This window comes from Alligator sinensis, unplaced genomic scaffold, assembly GCF_000455745.1.
Source record: "Alligator sinensis unplaced genomic scaffold, ASM45574v1 scaffold262_1, whole genome shotgun sequence".
NCBI classification, from domain to species: Eukaryota; Metazoa; Chordata; order Crocodylia; family Alligatoridae; genus Alligator; species Alligator sinensis.
In genome coordinates this window covers 674,596-695,661 of record NW_005841904.1, presented here as the reverse complement: position 1 = coordinate 695,661, position 21,066 = coordinate 674,596, and the positions used below count along the sequence as shown (strand labels likewise).

General features: G+C 40.7%; 1 protein-coding gene across 2 annotated transcripts in view; it reads left to right on the top strand.

Moving 5' to 3' along the window:
• The first annotated feature begins 401 nt into the window (after window positions 1-401).
• FMN1 (formin 1) overlaps window positions 402-21,066 on the top strand; it is a 236,426-nt gene continuing 215,761 nt past the window's right edge. For both annotated transcript variants that reach the window (XM_025197756.1, XM_025197755.1), the window contains exons 1-2: window positions 402-2,099; window positions 3,489-3,606. In XM_025197756.1, the coding sequence (XP_025053541.1) occupies window positions 708-2,099; window positions 3,489-3,606 (1,510 nt within the window). In that variant the 5' untranslated portion in view covers window positions 402-707. The remainder of the gene's footprint in view (window positions 2,100-3,488; window positions 3,607-21,066) is intronic.

Genomic DNA, 21,066 nt, shown 5'->3' with positions numbered 1-21,066 from the left:
TACTCTGGCCAGCTGATAATTCAGAACACTGCAGGAATTCACTGAAGTCTTATGATTTCGAGGGCAAAGGGGGTGGCTCTGAAGTATTGCTTTGTTTGGATTTTTTATTTTACCAATTGTGGTGTTCTGATGGATGTGCTTAAGAAGGTCTTAAAGTAGTAAAGGTTACACAAAGGAATCTTTGAGGAGTTTTTTTGCTGACGAATGTTCACAACTCTTTTCTTGTATAAGGAAGTAGCAAACTGTAAATGCCAACCGTTCTGTTCCTTGTTTTTACAGTTGCTCTGCACTCTTTAGGGAGTAGGAAGTTGTGTGTAGCCAGTAGGATTGCAGGAACTGAGGCAGTAATCATTGGTTGAGTTTTCAACTGTGATTAGAGTGCTGGCGTATTTGTCGTGACAGAAAGCCCTTTCTGTTAAGAAGCGAGTACAGGAGTTTCTGAGAACTTTTTTATACTGTGCATCAAGATGCAGAATTTCTCTTGGATTGAAGTTGTAAATTATGACAGGCACATTCAGCTCCTACTGCAGCACTGAAAACCGGAAGAAGAGATAGTGTGACCTGTGGGAGACCAGCTTTCCTCATGATGCAAAGAGAAGAGCTCCTGTTGCATTTCCTGTCGTAAGTTAATAGACTGAATGAATGTAGTAAATATTTGAGTAAAGCGAGCAAATATCAATTATAGTTTGTACTGTGCTTTACTGAATATGGAAGAAAATAACACTTTACCTGACTGCAGTGAGCATTTGGAACAAGATAATAAAATAGAGAAAAACTCCAGCCAGACTCTCTTCACTACATTTTCTATGAAAGCGCTTTTTGGATTTACTTCTAAATTGGAATCGTCAGCCTCAAAAGAAGACACAGTCCTTACTGCATTTCGTCCTTTGGATGCCAATGCAAATGCCCAAGTTGACAACCAAGATATGAAGATTAATGATGACAATGATGCAGAAATTCATCATATATTTCCCAAAACACAGCAGGCTGCCTCAGAGGTCACTGGCCAGGCGGACCTGGAGCCAGAGCTAGCGGAACAGAAAGAACTCCCTTTTCCTCATTTAGAGTCTGCACAGCCTCTTTTGTCTGCATCTGACAGAGAAGACAAGGATTCCATTCTTGTACAAGGTACTTTAGTTCATACAACAAGTGACACAGAATCAGACAATGAGAGTACAGACCTAGACAGTGAGGCAAGAGAAACAAACAAATCTGTGGTAAATAATGTCGCTTTGTCTACTCAGTTTTTGGAAAATAACAAACAGTATAAGGAAGAGTCAGAATCAGAAAGGCGCAGCAAAAGTGAATGTGCTGTGGACGGAGATGAAATTGAGTCAATATCACCGCCTCCTAAGCAGGTTTCAACAGAGTCAAGGGATGCTTTGGAATGTGGCTCTGGTCCAGAAGACATCATGTTAGCAGATGAGCCTTCCAGTGGCTCACCTGCCGCAGGGGAGAGCCCCCAAGAACCTGGAGGTGGTGAAGAGCAAGGGTCTTCCATGAATAACATATCTCCTCAGAAAACAGCAGTGGGTGAAAAGACTTTTCAGCTTCCAGCTTTCTTTAGTGGGTTGCGTGTGCGGAAAAAAGGACAAACTGCTGAAGAGAGAGAAACTGTCACTGAAATTAAACAACGAGACAGTGATTTGGCTTTGCTTAAATTAAGACAGCCTGTTAAGAAAGCCAATATTACAACAGACCTGTTCGCTAAAAAGAAATCAGCTGAACCTAAAACAAATCCTAATATCCTGGAACAGCTCTCACATCTGTTCAAAATTGATGGTACCAAAAATGAAGATACAGCAGAAGATTCTGGTGAGGCAAGTAGTGAGACTGAGGACAGTGAGGGAGGCCCAGAGAGCAAATCCTCAAGCAAAGAACCTCAGTCGCCTTCTGAAGAAACAAAACTGGGCCCGGCTGAGTCTGCATTGGATGTATTTAAAGCTTTGTTTATGCGGCCTCCAAAAAAGGAGACAACTGCAGACACTTCAGAGCTAGAAGCCATAAAACAAAAAATGAGACATGAAAAGGAGTCATTGAAAGCTGTATTTGAACGGTCAAAATCAAAGCCTGGAGATGGAACATCTGAGCAAAAATCTGTAGGTTGGATTACCTTTATTATAATATAGGGTAGAAGTAGATAGATGTGAAATTTGTTCTGATTGTAAACTGATGAACTCACATAATTAAGGCACCAGTAAATAATTATTTCAAAATTGGCCTTCATCTTTTGGGAGTCACAGATTTTGGGTGCCTAACTCAAAACACTTTGGGACAGAATTTTTAGAAGCATTGAGAATGTGAAGTCTTTAGGAGCTGCAGATGATTGGCCCCATGACCAAGATGAAGTCTCTAAAAATATGGTAACTGTGAAATAAGGCTTAAATTCACTCTCTGTGTGCCTGATGTCACAGACAGTGAATTACAGATACTTTTTGGTGCTGTACCTAAGATTTTTCTTAAGTTATTGCATCTGTTTATTGTCTAGTGAGAGAGAATATGCTATTGTCTAAGTATTCTGTAAAAGCTTACAGATATTTAACTTTACAAAGCTGAATTTTTCCATGAAAATGAATGGATAATTCTCTGGTGTAAAGTTCAGTTTGTGGCTAAGTATTTTCAGGACTGTATCCCTAGTGATTTTGATTTGGATACATATGTTTCCATAATGGAAAGGAAAATGTAATGAGTCAAAATAAACCAGTATAAATTCACTCAAGTTTTTAAAAATGACATGTTCGCTGAAATAAGCAAAACAAAGACACAGTGTATATCAATTGCAGATACAAATAGGAAGGAAAAATTGTATGAATGAATTATATCTGCTACAGTAGAATGGCTTATATGAGTATGTGTTGCAGGTTTGGACAATAAGCCTGAAATTGGGTAACCAAGAGTTTATTTGTTTGCAGTCAGTTTCAGATTTCCATTCTCAAATGTGAGTTTGAAGAAACAAATAAAATAAAAAACAAATAAAAAATGCTTCTAAAATTATGTCTTTGGTAGACTAAAAACTTGTAGTCACATCAACATAAAGTATGTGAGGAAAATGTAGATGCTGGCTGGCCTTTTATTACTTTATGTATAGCTGTTATGTAGTATTAAACGCCGCTAAAATTAATCTGCAAAAAAAACCCCCAAACTCTGACTTTGGCTTGGATAGAGAAAATTTTTTTACATTCCTGTCGTAGTAGTAGCCTCCTCCGTTCACAAAAGGACAGGCAACTTCTCTCAGCCAATATGCCAAGTTGTTATAAAAACACTGTATAAAACATACTGGTAAGTGTTGTGATATTCCCCTCTGTAGAACAATTGCTCTTATATACTCTTCCCCCTTGGCCCCTGACTGAATCTCATTAGAATGAGTGGGAACTAAACTTATGATTGTGCTGGCCCATACGCTAATTTAGTTAAATGTGCCATTTTCTGTTTTTTGGAATGGATTGATATTGCAATATTTTATTTTTTCCTTTCATCTTTTTTAATAGCCTGACCTGAGTCCCTCAGAGCAGGATGATAAGACTCCAGGGAGGCTTCAGACTGTATGGCCACCACCTAAAGTAAACGATCAAGAAGAAAAAGTGGGATTAAAATACACTGAAGCAGGTAAAACAAAAAGGTGAAAGATTTGCAGAAATGAATCGTAACATTTCTAATATTCTGTGATTAAAAAATATATATACCGATTATTTTCTTCTAGAAAACATTCTATTTCTGGGTATGTGGGATTGGTTACCCTCACTTTGATAGGGAGATGTAATTCCTAGCAGGTAAATGATATATGGGTGCATGTTGAAGTCAGTGTTGCATTCTACTTTCATGAGGAAAAAACAATGGCTTTTGATAGTGTGGGCCAAACAGTTTTCTGGTGCAATTCTGTGGAAGGGATGAACACGGTCTAGAAATTAGAAATTATTTTCTTTTTTGTTTGGTTAGATTATGATCATGGGTATTGGTACTGTCAGGTTCTGGTTTAATTTGCTGATTCTCTTTAGTTAAAATCACATCTGTGTTAAATCCTGAGTAGAAGTAGGAGTGTTAATCTATATAGTTTTGAAACATTATTAAGAACACAGAAATAGCCATATGCAACCACATCATAATGTAGTCTAGTATTTTGTCCCTAATAGATGCCTATGCCAGATGCTTGAGAAGGTAGTATAACAAATACAATACTGGACTTGTGGAATTACCTGCTCACAAAAGATGCTTTTATAACTTTTCCCAGGTTCTGGTTGGCTTGTCTACTTAAACAAGAGCATTTATGTCCCTTATAAAAAGTGCTTATTGTAGCTCATGAAACTCAGGTTGTTCTTCTACTTTGTGTGACTTTTCTAAAAACCCTGAAGAAAAGCAGTGGCTCTTTTGTTCTTATCTAGCAGCTTTTGAAAATATCACTCAGAAATAGTTGAGTAGGGTTCAAAAAAGAATAAAACCCTTGCATGTAATGCTGTAAGTGCCAGTAAGTTACCTGTGTGTGGCCTGTATTTATTTTAAAGGTGTTATCTTTCAGTTTCAGTGAATGCCTGCCTGTGTTTACTTTATCAGACAGGGTAAATAAGAATAGGATTTATTTCTATATTATGTCCTTTCTTACTTGCTTACTTTCTAAACTGTACAGTCCTAATCTTTTAAATCTCACCTTGTATGAAAGTCTTTCCTTGTCTCTAATAATTTTTCAACCTCACCAACCTCCCTCTCTGTTTTTGCATGATTAATTACTACTATTTTTACCTGCCACACTAAATTATTATGATCAGTTTCAAAATAGTACTGTTAAAATATAAAGTACATGACTTCACTGTTTTATTTTTACAGTAGCAGGGGAGGGGAGCATAGACTAGGCAATGGAGACCTGGCACTCCAAGTTTAGCTTCTGGCTCTACGTTTGATTGACTTATTGTGAATTCAGACAGGTTTACAACCTTTTTCTACCTGAATCTACTTCCTTATGAAATGGACATAACATTAGAAGTGCTGAACCCCCAAGAACGTTCCAAAAGTTAACTAGTTCTTTAATTTTTTCGCAGACACTGACAAAAGCGCATCTTATTTCAGAATACCAGGATGTACTAAATGTACTTGCTTAGATTGGAGGAAAGTTTGGAAGAGCTGGGGTTATTTAGTCTGGGAAAAAAAGAGAAAACTAAAGGAAGATAACAGTATGCAAGTACTTGAAGGGTGATTATACAGAGGATGGTGATCCTCTGCTGTGATCCACTGCTGTCAGCACATCCAGAATAATAATGGAGAAAGAACCTCCCTGCCAGCTACATCACTAGTCAGGCACAGAACTTACACTTGCCCTCAACAAGATCCCTGCACAAATGATACAATATATGTGCCAAATAATGCTAATGCATTTCCAGTTTTAACATGATTTCTCTTCTGTAACTTATATATATGGAGTGTTTGATTGTTTCCTAAAATAACAAGTGAAAAGTGGTCTTTAATATCTTTTTGTTTCCTACTTGTCACAGCATTCTAGTGACTTCTCTTTTATAGCACAAAGGTACATGCAAACAAAGAAAGGAAAGGAAAAACTCTGAATAAACAAATGCTCTATATTGTACTGAGATGAACTAGGTCATGCTTTATTGGGATGTAAATAGAAAGGAGGGACTGGCTTCAATTCCATGTACATTGCTGTCATTTGTCACTAAGATATTTTGAGTTGTAGTGTCATCAACAAGCTGATGGTATTTGAAGTCCAATTTTAATAGAGCCCAGATCCTAGTATTCATTGCTCACCCATTGTCTGGCAGAGATAGGAATCCAGATGAAAATAACCTGGTGATGATTCAGCCCGGGTAGGACACAAGTGATGCTTTTAGAAGAGATGGGCAAAAGCTGTGGATATAACTAACATATGTTGAGGGCAAGTGTAAGTTCGGTGCCTAAATGACTAGTGAGGTAGCTGACAGGGAGGTTCTTTCTCCATTATTATTCTGGATGTGCTGACAGCAGTGGATCACAGCAGAGGATCACCATCCTCTGTATAATCACCCTTCAAGTACTTGCATACTGTTATCTTCCTTTAGTTTTCTCTTTTTTCCAGACTAAATAACCCCAGCTCTTCCAAACTTTCCTCATAAATCGTTTTTCCTAGATCTTGGAACATTTTGTTGCTCTCTGCTTTCCAGGTGGACACTTTCCAATTTTTCCACATCTTTCTTGAACCACAGTGCTCAAAACTGGACACTGCTCCAAGGCTAAGTACAAACATTCAAAAAGCATGTGGCAGAATTGATCTAAATTACAGAGTGCTCTGTAAGCGGTCTAGGTTAGATCGGTAGTGAACGGTATGCATGTACCCTTTGGTGCGGGATGGGGCACAGATTGCCTGCACTGACTGAGGCCTGCAGGCTGGAGGCACTCCTGCACACCTCCTGGTGTGCTCCACTGGCTCCCTGGGCTGCCAGAGACTACTGAGCACAACTGAGCATCTGGGCCACCCCAATTGACTGCCAGGGATGGGCAAGTATGCCCCCCATACCCGCCCCCCACCCTAGTACTCTGGGACCCTGTAGCTGCAGACCAAAAAAAGCCTTGCAGCACCCCAAGTGCCCATGGCGTGGGTACCTGCCAGCAGTGGCCAAGCTGCAGAAGTCACAGGGTTACCTCCATGCAGGCCCAGTCCTCAACCCACCAGATGTGAGCCACCCATACCAGATCCTGCTCAAAGTGGGGTGTGGTCCCATACTGGGGTAGCAGGGTGCCTGGGCATGGAGGTGTGGAGTGCAAGAGCCAGAGTTAGGCTCCATGGGGCTGTGCCCAAGCATGGGGGCTTGGGGGTTCCTGGATGGGTGTGTGGCAGCCAGAGTCGTGCTCTGTGAGGCTGTGTTCAAGCATGGGGTCCCTGGCTGGGTGTGCAGGAACCAGCGTCAGGCTCTGTGGGGCTGTGCCTGAGTGCAAGGTTTCTCCTGGGTTCAGTGTCAGGTGTGTGTATGCAAGTGCCCAGCTCCTAGGGCTTGTGCAGGGGACATAGGCACCTCCCTTCCCTCCCCACCACTCCCCGCCCTGCTGCCTGTCTGCAGTTGACAGATGACTGAAGGCAGGAGGTGGGACTGGGGAGAGGGTCTGTGTTGTCTTGGCTCTAGGAAGAGCTCAGGAGTGGGGCCCACTGGGTGTTTGACTGGTGGGCCCACTGGGCACAAAGGCTGAGTGCTAGCATGCCTCTCTGTGGCAGGGCAGGGGGTGGCAGGAGGCTGCAAAGGAGGCCACAGGATAACGACCTAACTTGAATCAATAGGTCAGGCCCCACTAACGCTGAATGGAGTAAAGGAATTATTTCACTTAACTTGCAAATGATACTCCTGTTAATTCATCTCAGTATGCTGTTGGCCTTTTTTAGAAAACCAGCACATTGTTGGCTCCTGTTCATCTTACTGTAACCTCCATGTCCTTTTCTGCAGCACTTCAATTTAGCCAATCATTCCCTGGTCTGTGCTTGTGCATGTAATGTTTCTGGCCAAATCCTATGCACAGGATTTTGCACTTGTCCTTAATAAATTTCATACAATTTCAGACATTTTTTTAAAGTTTATCAAGGTCTGAATCCTAATTTAATCCTCCCTAGGTTTCTGTAATTGAAACAGTTTGGTGTCATCTACAAACGTGCTGAATGTTCTCTCAATCCCATTCCTCCAAATCATTGGTGAGAATGTCATGGGAGACAGTGACAAAAGGCTTGCTAAAGTCAAGGTACATATCTTCTCTCTCCTGCTTCCACAGAGCCCACCACATTGTTGTAGAGAGAAATTAGTTCAGTCAAGCATGACTTGCTCTTCCTGAATCTGTGAGCTGTTCCTGATCACCGTTTTTTGTTTTAGGTGCTTAGAAATTGATTCCTTGAGGATATGCTCCATCATCTTTCCAAGTACTGAGTTCAGACTGACTAGTTTGCAATTTCCCAGACCTTTCTTCTTTCTTTTATATATTTCCCCTTATCCAGTCAACCAGAATTTCATCCAACCTCCACACATTCTCAAAAGAGAATAGCCAATGCTTTGTGTAATTGCCTCAGCTAATTCCTTGAGGGCTCTTGAATGCATCTTGTCCGGCCCTGCTGACTTAAAAAACATATGGATTCTCTAAGTAATCTCTAATGTTTGCTGTTTAGCCAGGTGATCTCTTGCTGAACTTCCTATTCTTCTTCCCATGGGGATAGCCTGCTCTAGCACCCTTAATATGACTGGTTTAAGTTATAATGTTCTCCTGGTTGTCTTTTTAACGGCAGATCTGCCTCCTCTGAGACCCTGCCCACCAGTTTCCTGAATTCGTTAGTCTGCTTTTCTGAAGTCCAGTTCTTTTCTCTGCTACTCTCCTTCCTTCTGTGCCTTAGGACCTTAAACTCTATCATTTAATAGCTGGTGTCATTTGAGTTGTCTTCTGCTTTCACATTCCCAGTCAATTTTTTATCCTATTCAGGAGCAACAAATCAAGAAAAGCTTCCTTGCTAATTAGCCTCAGCACTCTTGCAACACAGATCAAAAAGTTATGGAACTGCCTATCCCAACAGTTCTAGTTGTGTCATTAAGGACCCCCCAAACCCTAACATTTGCTCAGATAACTAATGTTTTTTTAGGGGGGTTATATTTTGTTCTTCTCTTGTCTTATGAGTTTTGAATTACCTGAGTCCACCGTGTGGATGACAGTTTTGACAACTGTTATGAAGGGAATTTTGGCTCCTGTTGCTTCTTGAATAGTTCATATAGTTCATATAGTTTGGTTTTTGGGGGCTTCTTGTATAGTTCCTAGGGCCCAGCTTCTCTTCAGACTCCAATGTTTGAATTAATTAGATATCTCCACTTCTCACCCCACAGACTAGTAGCTAATTAGGCACCCTGTTGCACTCACCTGAATCCTATCAATGCCAGCTCTCACATCTGACTGCTCTCTCCTCCTGCCTGCTACTCCTGGGGTTTTTACACTTCCTTTTTCTAGACTTTGAGGGAGGGAAGCTGTAGCAGGATCTCCCTCTTTCTTTTGCAAAGCATAGGAGACAGGTCCAGGAGTTCTCCACTCCCACAATTATCTGAGTCCCAATTATTACACGGCTGAAGAGAGGAATCAGGCAGGAAAACAGCCGGCTTAGACTCTCCTAATGCAAGAACAGTGGCCTCTTACTCCATTTACTCCTTCCTGTACCCCAAATGCCACTCTGCTCTGAATGAAGGGATTCCTCCAGCAACGCTGCTTCCCAAGAAACAAGGGACTGGGGAATGTAGCAACTCAGAGAGTGGTTTCCTATAGGCAGGGCAAAAAATCATGAAAATTATGATTATTACTTAACCTAGCTATAGCCCTCGTGAAAACCTCTCAAATTGTGAAGAACTAAATCACAAAGGTTGCCAGTACCATAGTCAGCATCCCTTTTACCTGCATAGCCCAATAGCTATTTGTTCTTTTGCTGAAATAAACCCTTTCTCTGTAGAATTATTTTTTCCCATTTTGTATTTGAAGGCCAGTCATCACAGAGGCACTCTAAGAAAAACTGCAGGTCTTATGATCCCTGTTAAAAAATGCTTTTCTAGTGAATATAGGGTCAAGGCAGTCATTTGTATAAAGTGAAGCAGTTTGCTTCAATGTTTAAATAAAATTTATAAAAGACTGAAAAGAAAAAGATATTGTTCATACTGAGGAAAACAAAACAAAACAAAATCAGATTGAAATATAAATCCATTTAGCTTTTACTTTTTTAACATGACTTGTAGTTAATTCTAGTGTTTGTATTTTTAAACAACAGTGCTCCCTTGCAGCCTGTCTTTCCAGGCAACTTGATCATGCAGTGAAGTCATGCTGTCACCATGGGACCACCATTGCCATGGCAACAGGCAGTGATGCTATAAACAATATTTTGACTTCATGTAGGAAAGAAAAACGATTTCTCATTTATAACATAACACAAAAATGTCTGCAGTAATAGCTAAAGAAATGTGAAATAATTCTCCCCAGCTTTTTTCAACTGAGCTGTAGGCTGCCATTAAGAGAATCCTTTGTGAAGATATTTAGAATAAAGCAAATGACTTGTGTATTTGAGCAACACACATTACAGTGATCTGAGTACAGAGGTGAGAGCTATTAACTCATACATTTTCATCCTGCCTTTTACAAAGGCTTTCTCTGACCTTTGGCAAATTATCCAGTCTGCTTCTTTCTCCACCTGTAAAATGGAGATAATTCTGAATTACCTTCACAAGGGTGTGTGAGGATCAGTTAATGCCTGCACAGTATGCTGAAAAGAAATACATGGTTTAAGTGCAATGAATACCTGTATTATTTTCTAGATGGACAAGTAACATTACTTATGTAGTATAGTTTTTAGAAAGTTACATTTGACAGCTAAGCAATAACAGCTGGATTCTTTAGGGATCTCAGCAGGCAAAAAGAGAGTAATAGTCCATTTGGCACAAAGCCTTTTTAACAACCAGCTTAGTGCTGGAGTACAAAAGAATCTGTTTCATGTTACATGCTCACATTCCAACAGTTGATATTCTCAGAGGTTTTATGAGATCTACTATCTTCAAGAGGCAAAATTTCACTGTTTTTACTGCCATTATTGTTGGCTGTTGGGAGAATATGATCCTCTTGGAGAAATGTCACCATGGAAAAAATTACCATCTTTTATTAATGAGCTTCCTCTCCTGAGCATCCAGAGAAGGGGGAAGAAGTTTCACTGCAAAAGTCTGTTTTTCACTTTAGAGGAAATCAGGCAAACTCACAAAAGTATTCTTCCTGTTTATGAAACTGAAAACTTGATTTGATTATTAACCGTTTGTAAAGATCTGAGCACTTTTCCACACAGCTTATAATTAGCCTCCAATGCCGCAGGGATATAATGAGAAAATGGTTTAGTAACTTAAACGAGTACAAATACTGGAGTGATTTTTTTTTTTCAAACTCCCACGGACTTGCATAGGGAAGCATGGCATTCTGAAACTCCTCAAAACTGTAGAGTTCAGTACTCATGGGGTACATCTACCCGAGTCATTTACTGCAGAGTTGACTAATTCGCTTCACAGTAAAAGTCTCAGCATCTACACATGCAGGGTAATTAGGCTGGAGTAAACTAATCAAATACAAGTACTGTCCTGCTGTGGAGATTTTTACTCTGCAGCAGCACATGTGTACATGCTGACATGGCTGGCTAGGGCACAAGGGTGCTTCAATGTGGGGGGCCAGCCCCACATTGGAGCAGCTTTGCGTCCCAACCAGCCCCTCTGCATTACCTGCGGGGAAGCAGCCCCAGGCTGGCAAGTTGACCACCGGAGCCACCTGCCAGCTGGTGCTACTCTGACCCAGCTCAATGTGCTGCATTCTTGGGCACATGGTTCAAATGGTGCGCCCAGAAGCAATAAATTCTGAAGCAATAAGCTCCAGAGTTTTGCTTTGCATTAATTGCATGTGTAGAAGTCCCCATAGAGTCAATTTAACTTTTCCTCCTTTTAAGAAAGATAACTGGATTATTGAATTCCCTGAAGTGCATGCTTCTGGAAAATTCCCAAAGGCATTTAGATGAAAGCAACTCAGTTCAATAAAAATGGTTCTGCAAGTTTATAGAATTGAATATGACAGAATATGCTTCCTCTGTGTACACACACAGGTGCAAACACACACGTAAGCATGCTTGTGTGTGTGTGTGTGTGTGTGTGTGTGTTTTTAAGCAATCATTGGTATGCCATCTCTTTTGCATATGACCTACACCTGAATATAACACTAACCCTCTTTTTTTAAAAGGTACCTTGAGGAAAAAAGATCTTATCTTGAGTAAGTATCTGAGTAGCAGCAGCAAGGGAAATGAATCTCTTCCTGAGCCTGCTTCCAGCTCCACATGCTGGATTGTGTTCGCAGAATGATCCAGCATGCTGGTCTGGGGCTATGCAATGAGCCAGATTAGGCATGGTGGGTCTAGGGCTGTGCAGTGGGCCCGACTGAGCACAGCAGGTCTGACCAAATACGGTGGGTCTGTCTGGGGCTGTGCAGCTTGAGAGCTTGCTGAGTCTGGGACCACCTGCTGGATCCAGACCCAACCCTGAATAATGGTTTCAGGACTGCCTGTTGATTCCAGGTCCCTGTGCTGGCTCTGGAGCCACATGCTTGGCTTGGATTTGACCTAGTACACAGCCCCAGAGCCAGCACAGTCCTGGGCTTGGCACATTCAGTTTGTCCCCACACCTTGGATCCAGGGTCACGTACTGGATTGGACTCAAAATGCTGGCTCTGGTCACAGACCAATTCTGCATGCTGACCCAATCTGATGTGTGCTTGGTTGGGAGAGTCCCAGAAATCCAGAAATTTGGTTGTGGGGGAGGGGATGTTGGCAGTGTTAATTGCCATGGCTCCCAGAGCTGCGGCAATTAACACTGTCGCTGCCTCGGACCCTGTCCCAGACAAATTTCCAGACCTGTGGGGATCCCTTTTCCTTGCATTTAATGTGCACCCTAATTTTCCATAGCTAGTTTTGGGGTGAAAGGTGTGGATTATATGTGGGAAAATATGGTAGTTCTGTGGCAAATTCTATCGCCTATTTATTTCATCAGGTAAAACTCCTCTTTATATACCCTGCTGGTTCCTAGTATGTTATTGCATGACATTCAAACCTTTTTATGAGTGTTAAATTTCTGTAAGGTAGATCTTAAAGGCCTATAAGCATTACGGTGCCTAACTCCTAGGTACCCTGGTGCCTTGTGGAGTGCTTAAGCCCAAGTTAAGGTTCCAGGCTAATAATGTAATGCAAGGAGGAGTTAAGCTCCTAAGGAAGAGGCCCTCAGAAACCAGCTGAGATGGGATGGTGTAAATTAACCTTGACTGAAATGATGGCCAGGCAGGTACTTTCTTCTGTGAGAAACTTTGTGGAGTTTGGCACCTATGCCTTGTTTTCCTTACCAAACTACTCAGGACTGTAGTGGGTAGAGCACTTAACTGACATGTGGAACAATGTTAGTCAAGTTTGTCCATCAATAAATCACTTATACAGAGTGGAAATGTTCCAATAGGTGAGAGAATAGCCAATAGCATGGTAATCATCCTGGGGTGTAAGTGAAATGTGTGCAAAGTCCTGCTCCAAGTGAGGCAGAAGCATTTGAATGGAAGTCTCACACAACCGAAATGCTTTGACCATGCATGCTTTAGGCATTTTTACCAGGCCTTGCTGGCAAGATGAGGGGAGAAACACCTTCTTGGCCTTCAGTTTGAGCGAGAGCTCTTTTGCTTTTGGATGGTCTCAGTGTTCTAAACAGCTTTGCTCACCAGTGAAACTGGAGTTAAGTATCAGCAGAACAGTGGTTTTGAGTGTGTCAGAGGCACCTAAATTCTAGACTTGGGCACCTAACAAGGCAGGTAAGTGCTTCAGTGTATTTTTTGCACAACTATACTCCCCACTATTTATCCTCCTTATTCAAGGTTTGCTTCATCATTGTTGTTGTTAACTTGTATTGTGGTAGTAACTAGAATCTCAAGCAAAGTATCTGATTTGGATCAACTGCTTCATTTTAAAATCAGTGTGATCACATTTTCTGATACAAACATTACATATACTTTATTATTCATTTGATGACAATGCACTTACTGTAGTTTTGTGTTGGAAGAGTTTTAGCAAAGAAAGTTTTCATGAAAGAAAGCATTGTTTATTGCCAAGATGCAAAAGTAAAAATTAGACTGCCAGCTCTTTAGCAATATCAGTTATTACTTATTATGCTAGTCTTCATTGGTGTATAAAAGAGATAAAATCAATTCTCTCTGGCACATTATCTGGGGCTTTAACTTTCATTTGAGGTAATTATAGTTCAGGATATGTTTAATTATTATAAAATTCTGAAGGGAACTGTCACACAAAGGGTACATGGTACAATTCAGTACCCTGTAGAGCTAGCTCAGAGACTGGAAGTAATAGGGTAATCCTCCACCTGAGCTAATTATACCTGCTGAGTAGCCAGCACTACATGGTGCCATGCAGACACACCCAAATGGATTTGACTATGACACAGGAAAGCATTCTTGTTTGTCTTACCAGAATGATGATGACATCTTTAGTCATGATGGGCTCTTGTTTACTTAGTTATTTGAATGCATTTGATCTTAACAGTTGTTAGTAGGTATAATACTTAACAGGCATAGTACTTAACAGTTGTTACTAGGTATAGTACCAGGTACCCTGTCAATTCTGCTATGGATTTCATTGTAATGAACAATATAAGGCAGTGGTGCTCAACCTTTTGGCCCTGTGGGCTGGATGAGTGGCACAGGGCCAGTTTACAAGCCAGATTGGCCCTGTGCACTAGGATCAGGTTCTGCACCACCTTTGCCTAGCCCTGTGCACTGGGATTCAGATCCAGACTTAATCAGCCCAGCGTACCCTATCTAGTGAGCAGGATTACATTATCCAGCCCACTGGGCTCCACGTGTGTCCAGAAATTTGGTAATAGGAGGTAGTTAGTTGCTACTGTGCCCCACTTGCAAGTTTTCAGACCCATGGGGAGACCTGCAGTCCAGATGACGTGCCTCCATAGGCTGGATTTGGCCTGCAGGCCAGAAGTTGAGCACCCCTGGTATAAAGGATAAGTGGATTAGGGCAAAACTGGTAAATTAGTCATACTGGTAGGCATAGCTTGGCTGAAATTAGAGGTTTTATGAGCTGATAGTCACAGGCCAATTTGACTGTAGTTCACATGGTGGAGTTTTAAATTGTTTTACAACATGTTCTGTCATATACTCTGCAACATGACAGATATGTTAAACCATCATAAGTTGGTATCACACATTTTGGCAAGTGACACTAGAGTGTTGTTGAGAAGCTGATGTTTATATTAGAAGTCAGCTCACTGCTTGTGAATAATGCATTCATTTTAAGATTACATATTCCAAATGTCATTCATCTGGAGTGACTGTCACCTCTTTCCTCTTTACTCATGCCTGGTGAAATATAAGTAATAAGCAGTGCTGTAGGTTGTGAGCTACGTTTCACCTTCACCTTCTTCTCCTGACTACTTGTTGGCTACCCCTGGGGCTTATGAGCAGACAGCCAAAGCCATTCCTTCTCCCCCCTGCCCCGCACACCCTCAACACTGATGTGATTCTCAAAGGATATGTAGGAGTAGGTGGCTAGCTCTGCTGTTTTCTGGACCTGAGCAGAGGTATATTTCAACCCAGTAGAGCCCATTCTTTGAAGAGGGCAAGAATGGAAGGGTTTTGGGGGGAGAAAAAGAGCAGAAAGGCAAAAGTGAAGGAGAGAATGGACAATGGTGGTAAATGCCAAATGGAAAAAACATGAGAGTGGTGGGAAGAAAAAGCCAGGCTTGCAAATCAAAGAGAAGAGAGGTGGGACAACAAGGGAGGAAAAAGTGAGATCAGAAAAATCTGCAGGTACAAATAGGAGAAGTATGATCTTGTGCTAATTCACAAGATTAGTTATCCACTCCCAACTATCAGACATTGAGAAAGCTGTGTCATTTTTCTGCACTTCGTTTGTAGAATTGGGATAAGAATACCTGCCTAGCTCAGAGATGAAACAACTCTAGGATTTTCTCTCTGAGGTGGAATATTACTGTCAATTTATCATTATTAGATAGAGGGAGACAGGCTGAATAAAAAAAGGGGAAAAATTGTGATCACTTCCCATGCTCATGTTAGCATACATATCTTGAAGAGCTTCTTAGAAGGTGTGTTTAATTTCATGTCAATAAATTGTTTTAAACTAGTCAATCCTACCTTTGTTATACTCTGTCCTACATAATTTTAGCATAATATGAGGGGAGAAACATTTTCTTGTTTATTTTTTCTGCTTCCATTTTTATTTTTATAGTGGATACTCTATATAGAAACACTGTGGCTTTGTGTGACCTGTGGACATAGGAAGAGCATATTCACATTGCTAAATAGGCCTAACAAGATTTTTTTAGGCATTCAAAGCCATAAGAAAATTGTGTTTCCCTATAGCTATTAGGCTTTTTCAGTTTTCACATAGAGAGCAGCTCAGGTCCAGTCATAAAAGAAACTTTATTTTAAAACCAGTTTTTTTGCCCATGGAAAGGATTGATCCATCTACTGAAGAGCCAGAAGGCATGTCTGCATGCTCTGTAAACTACTTCATTTCTCTTACTGCAGTCTTTATGTTGATATTTATTCACCTGTAATTCTGATGCTGTTACATTGTGATGTGACAATCTGTGAAGTGGATTTTAGATGCTACTAACCAGATTTTACTAAACAGTTATTGTTAGATTGGACCAATTTAGAAGAAATTAAAACCAGGATGAGTCTACACAGCACAAATAGAATAACAACTTTGGGCTTTCATTCTTGGATCAGTTAATGAAACCTGTTGGTTTACTGGAATTCCCACTCTTGTAACAGATTTTGTTCTGCTGTTTTAGTCTGCATATATATTGAAGTTAGTTATGTTAGGTCCAGTATTTGAACATGTGTGGCTTAAAAATGAGTCTGACTAAATCCAGACTCTGAATAACCACAGTGTTTGTGAAAATTTATATCTGGGTATGTGGATTTTGTGGCCAGGTTCAGTATAATTACATGACATTTAGTTCAGCTAATAAATTCATGCTCTCATCTGTATAACATCCATTTTAATGTATGTTTTCTTACATTCCAGTTCATTTCATGTATATAGGGAAAAGTCCTCCAGCTTTTCTAGGCTGTAAAGAAAATTAACATATATGTCTATGTGTGGAATATGGTAGAGGCAAGTTTTATGAAACTGAATAAATAATGTAGAATAGACAAGTTTTTATTTTCCTTAGAACCTTTCCTAAGTAGAATGGGTAGAACGTGCTACTCCAGAAGAATTTTTTTATTATGCCTGCTTCTCCTGTTTGTTGGTTGGGTGGTATTTATTTGCTGTATTGTACTTTTGGAACCTTGCCATCACAGCTGGATAATTGCACATTGTGTCATATGTTCCAAAAATAGAATGATTTTTCTGTAAATATGGAATAGGCAGGACATTTGCTGAGAGAGAAATGAGGCTGCAGGTGACCAGCAGCAATGGCTCTGTTGCTGCTTTGCTAGGAGGACAAAAGTGACAGGTGAACTTATAAATGCCTGTCATCAAGTAAATTAGCTGTAAATGTAGCTTTACCTGTGACAGGAGAGGAAAGATCAAGCAGATAGTTACTCAGGTGATTACCTCTGAAGAAGGCTTTGTGCTGAAAGAGTGGGTAGAGGGTTTTTCATATAGACAGATGAGGCATAAAGACTTTATATGTTTTGGGGAAGCCCAGGCCTTTACTGAAATCATTCTGTTTTATCAAAATATCTGGCCTCTAGTGTTCAAGGGCGTCAATAACTGTTTTGTGAGACCATTCAGTTTACAGGAATAAGATTCTTATATTTTCTATAAAACCTTTAGGACATTCTCAGTATTCAGACCCCAATTTTGAATCTTCAGCTTATTTGGGACCAATTTTCCTCAAGTTTATCCACTTACCTTATTACTGGAAGGCCTTTTATGAAGTAATCTACCTGGTGATCTTTCAGCTGCTTCCTTTCACCCTGTACTCTGCATTAAAGTTTAGCAAGGGAAATTTAGGCTGTTTATTAGCTGTTTATTATTGCCCTCTTTCTCACTAAGAGGGCAGTTAAGTATTGGAACAAGCTACCTAGATAGGCTGGAGGAGTTGAAAACCACATGGTGTTGGTGGTGGAGGCTTTTGGAAGAGAGACGGAAGTAGGTTGAATGGAAAAGGGATGAAACCCTACCCACAGGAGGAAAAGAGAGAGGGAGTAGAATAGAAAATAGCAGGGGGAAAAATTATGGATGCACCTTTTTGCTGTAATAAAGTGATGGGGTACATGGCTCTTATTCTGAGGTTGGTTAGACAGTTATTGAGGTATGGATGTTCAGGTGGTCTGAAAAAATGGGACCATGTCCCAAAAAATGCCAACTTATTAGACCACCCTAAGTTGTTACAAAAAAATTACAGTTACTGTAAACTTAATAAGCCTCTGGTTGTTAGGACACTTACCTAGCTGAGAGGTAGACTCCAGTGACCACACAAATTATTTTTGCAAAGGCTCAACAGGAGTGATTGTGAGCAGCAATTCAAAATATACAGTACCCTCAGGATTTGGACACTCCCTTGAGAGACAGCAGAGGTGTGAAGCCCTCCAAGCACAGGAGGGAATTAAAAGTGTTTCCTACATCCTGGGTTAGTGCTCTAATCACTGTGCCGTTGCATAAAATGAATAGTAGAGGGTACAGCCAGCTCCTTCTCTGGTGGCTTTTAAGTCTATGCATGGGGGGGGGAATCCAGTCAAGCTTGCTCCATGCCAGCAAGCTCTATCCACGTTTTAGCCTGGGGCATTGAGCATGACCCAGGCCAGCACCCATATCAGTCCTGTGAGCTGCATGCTGTTGCTATAGGGCTGGACGGGGGCCATGCTCCATGCCCCAGGCTGCAGCATGGCCAGAGCCTGCTGGCATTGAGCAAGGGTAAGGGGGACAGTCAAGGGAGCAGAGGCTGTATGGAGGGTTGGAGAGGAAGATGGCAGAATGCAGAGGTGGTGAGGAAGGCAGGCAGCAGCTGTGGCTACAGCCCTGACCCCAGGTAGATTGTAAAGCCAGAAGGGACCTTGGAAAATCATTAGATCCAGCCCCCTGCACCAAGCAGGAAAGATAACTGGGGGTCAGGTGACCCCAGCAAGGTGCCCATCCAGTCTCCTCTTGAAGATTTCCAGGGCAGGTGATTGCACCACCTCTGGAGGGAGCTTATTCCAGTCTGGACACCCTGACTGTGAAGAAGTTTTTCCTAATGTTGAGCCTGAATTGATGTTCCAGGCGTTTGTGGCCATTATTCCTGGTTTTCCCCTCGGGTGCCCTGGTGAACAGTTGCTCACCAAGTCCTTGATGTACTCCCCTAGAGTAGCAGTAAGCTGCTACCAGGTCTCCTCTCAGGCTTCTTTTCCTCAGGCTGAAGAGTCCCAGATCCCTCAGCCCTTCCTCATATGGCTTGCCTTTTAGGACTCTGATCATACAGGTGGCTCTTCTTTGGACTCTCTCTAACTTGTCCACAGGTAGGGGCTCTAGCTTGTCCACAGATAGGAGCTGGAGCCTGAGCCACAGCAACTGACTGCCCCCCTGCCACTACCCCACTACTTTTGTACTCAGTCCTAAAATGAGGCCCTCCTCCCCATATTAGAATCGAGTAAATATGATACATTTTCTTAATACTAATTGTTAAATTTAATTTACTTGCTTTAATGCAGTAACATGGTCTACAGGCTCTGGATTGGGAACAGTAGTAGACTGCTTTTAAGTGGGTCTTTAAAATTATAGGGATGTTTTCACTGAACAACTTTTAAAGACCTCTGTTGGATATATATATAACTACCTCTCCCAAGATGATCAGTTAAATTGGTACTCTGAAGTCAGGCAGAAGACAGGGCAGAGTTGCACCTTATAATTTAACTAATTCATAGATGCATACGTTTTCATAAGCAACAGCTTACTTTGTCAGACACTATGACGAAGTTATTTTTATAAATAAATAAAATAATTTGTTTTAGTCTATAAGGTGCAAATCTGCCCTGCCTTCTACCTGATCATTTTTAGAATTGCTTAAAGCCATATTTTCCTGTTAAAATGTCTGAATTTCTAAAATAGCTTCCCTTAACCTCAGGCATTACTGTGTACCTCTTAGTCATATTAAAACGACCATTTGGAATGACAGTCAAGCTATAACAAGAAATTTATTCTTATGTAGAAATGTCTGAAAATAAATGTTCTTACAGTTACTTTGCCTGCATTTAATGAGGAGAAAGTCAGAGCATTTCTTACTCAACCAGAATTTTTCCTGGGCAAGCATATAGAGTCATAACCAAGGACTGATGAATAGTTGAGTTTTACCATTTGTACAATACAGCTCTGTGGATATGAGGATGTATTAGTGACACCAAGTGGTTGAAGCAGAAAGCTGCATGACGAAGTAGCAGAGAAGGAAATGTAAAGAATTCTTCAGGAAAAAGTGTGTTTTAAGAATGATGGCACAAGGAATAATAATTGAGGGGGTTTTATTTACAAAAAATATAGTATAATAGCTAAAATGCAGCTATGTTTATATCAGAAGTTTGCAGTTATTGAAATTTTGCTACACATAACTGTTAGCTTTCAGTGGAGAGCATAGGGGCTTGTAATTGTTTATGCAGTATCTTGAGAAGAAAATGGGCTATGGAGAACTATCCTGGAAGGTTCTCAAGCAGAATTATCCAAAAAAGCTGAGTTAACTTGGAAGAAGAAAGCTTGGCATTAGCTTAAATTGATTTTTTAACTTGAGGCTAAATTAATTTTTCGGAGTACTTTGGACATCTCTGCCTTTTCTGGCCACAAAACCAAACAAACAAACGAACAAAACACCAAACCTCAAGCAAAATCATCTAACTCAGTTCAGAGCCTAAGAGAATGTAGTATTTATATTTAAGCTTGTGCCTTTAATTTTCAGGGCACAATGTGAGGCTCATATATTTAGCTTGTACTAGGTGGAGGAAGTAAAAGAAAGGCAGAGAGAATGGGAGGATTTTTGATTTAGATGAATGTTGTTTTAACTTTTTTATAAGTATATTTGGACTTGTAAAAGTTAACTTTTTACACACAAAGTTAAATACGACTTGTATTTGGTATAAGTATTAATATATGAAGGGAAACCGTATGTATTCTACAATGGCTAATATATGTTTAATAATTGTACTTTTTGCCCATACTAAAGGAAACCTTACAAAGAATCCTGCTATGAATCATCGACTTAATTTAGAAGAATGTGTATTATGTATTGTAATAATTGTCTGCATTCATCTGCATACAAATAGCTTGCTTTCTCTTGATATGACAACTTTATGACAATAGTTTTCACACAAGAACATATGCTAAATCCGTGTGTAAAGCATGTGAGTTGTCCAAAGTTATTCTTACATTATAGTAGATGTGTTGTCCATCAGGGAGTTATGTACAGGTTGTAGCATGTATTGTGTAGACCATTGGCAACACACAGTGGGGTAATGCACGTGCACCCCCTGAGATTGGCTGAGCACCCCTGGAAGCGCCAGCTGTGAAACTGG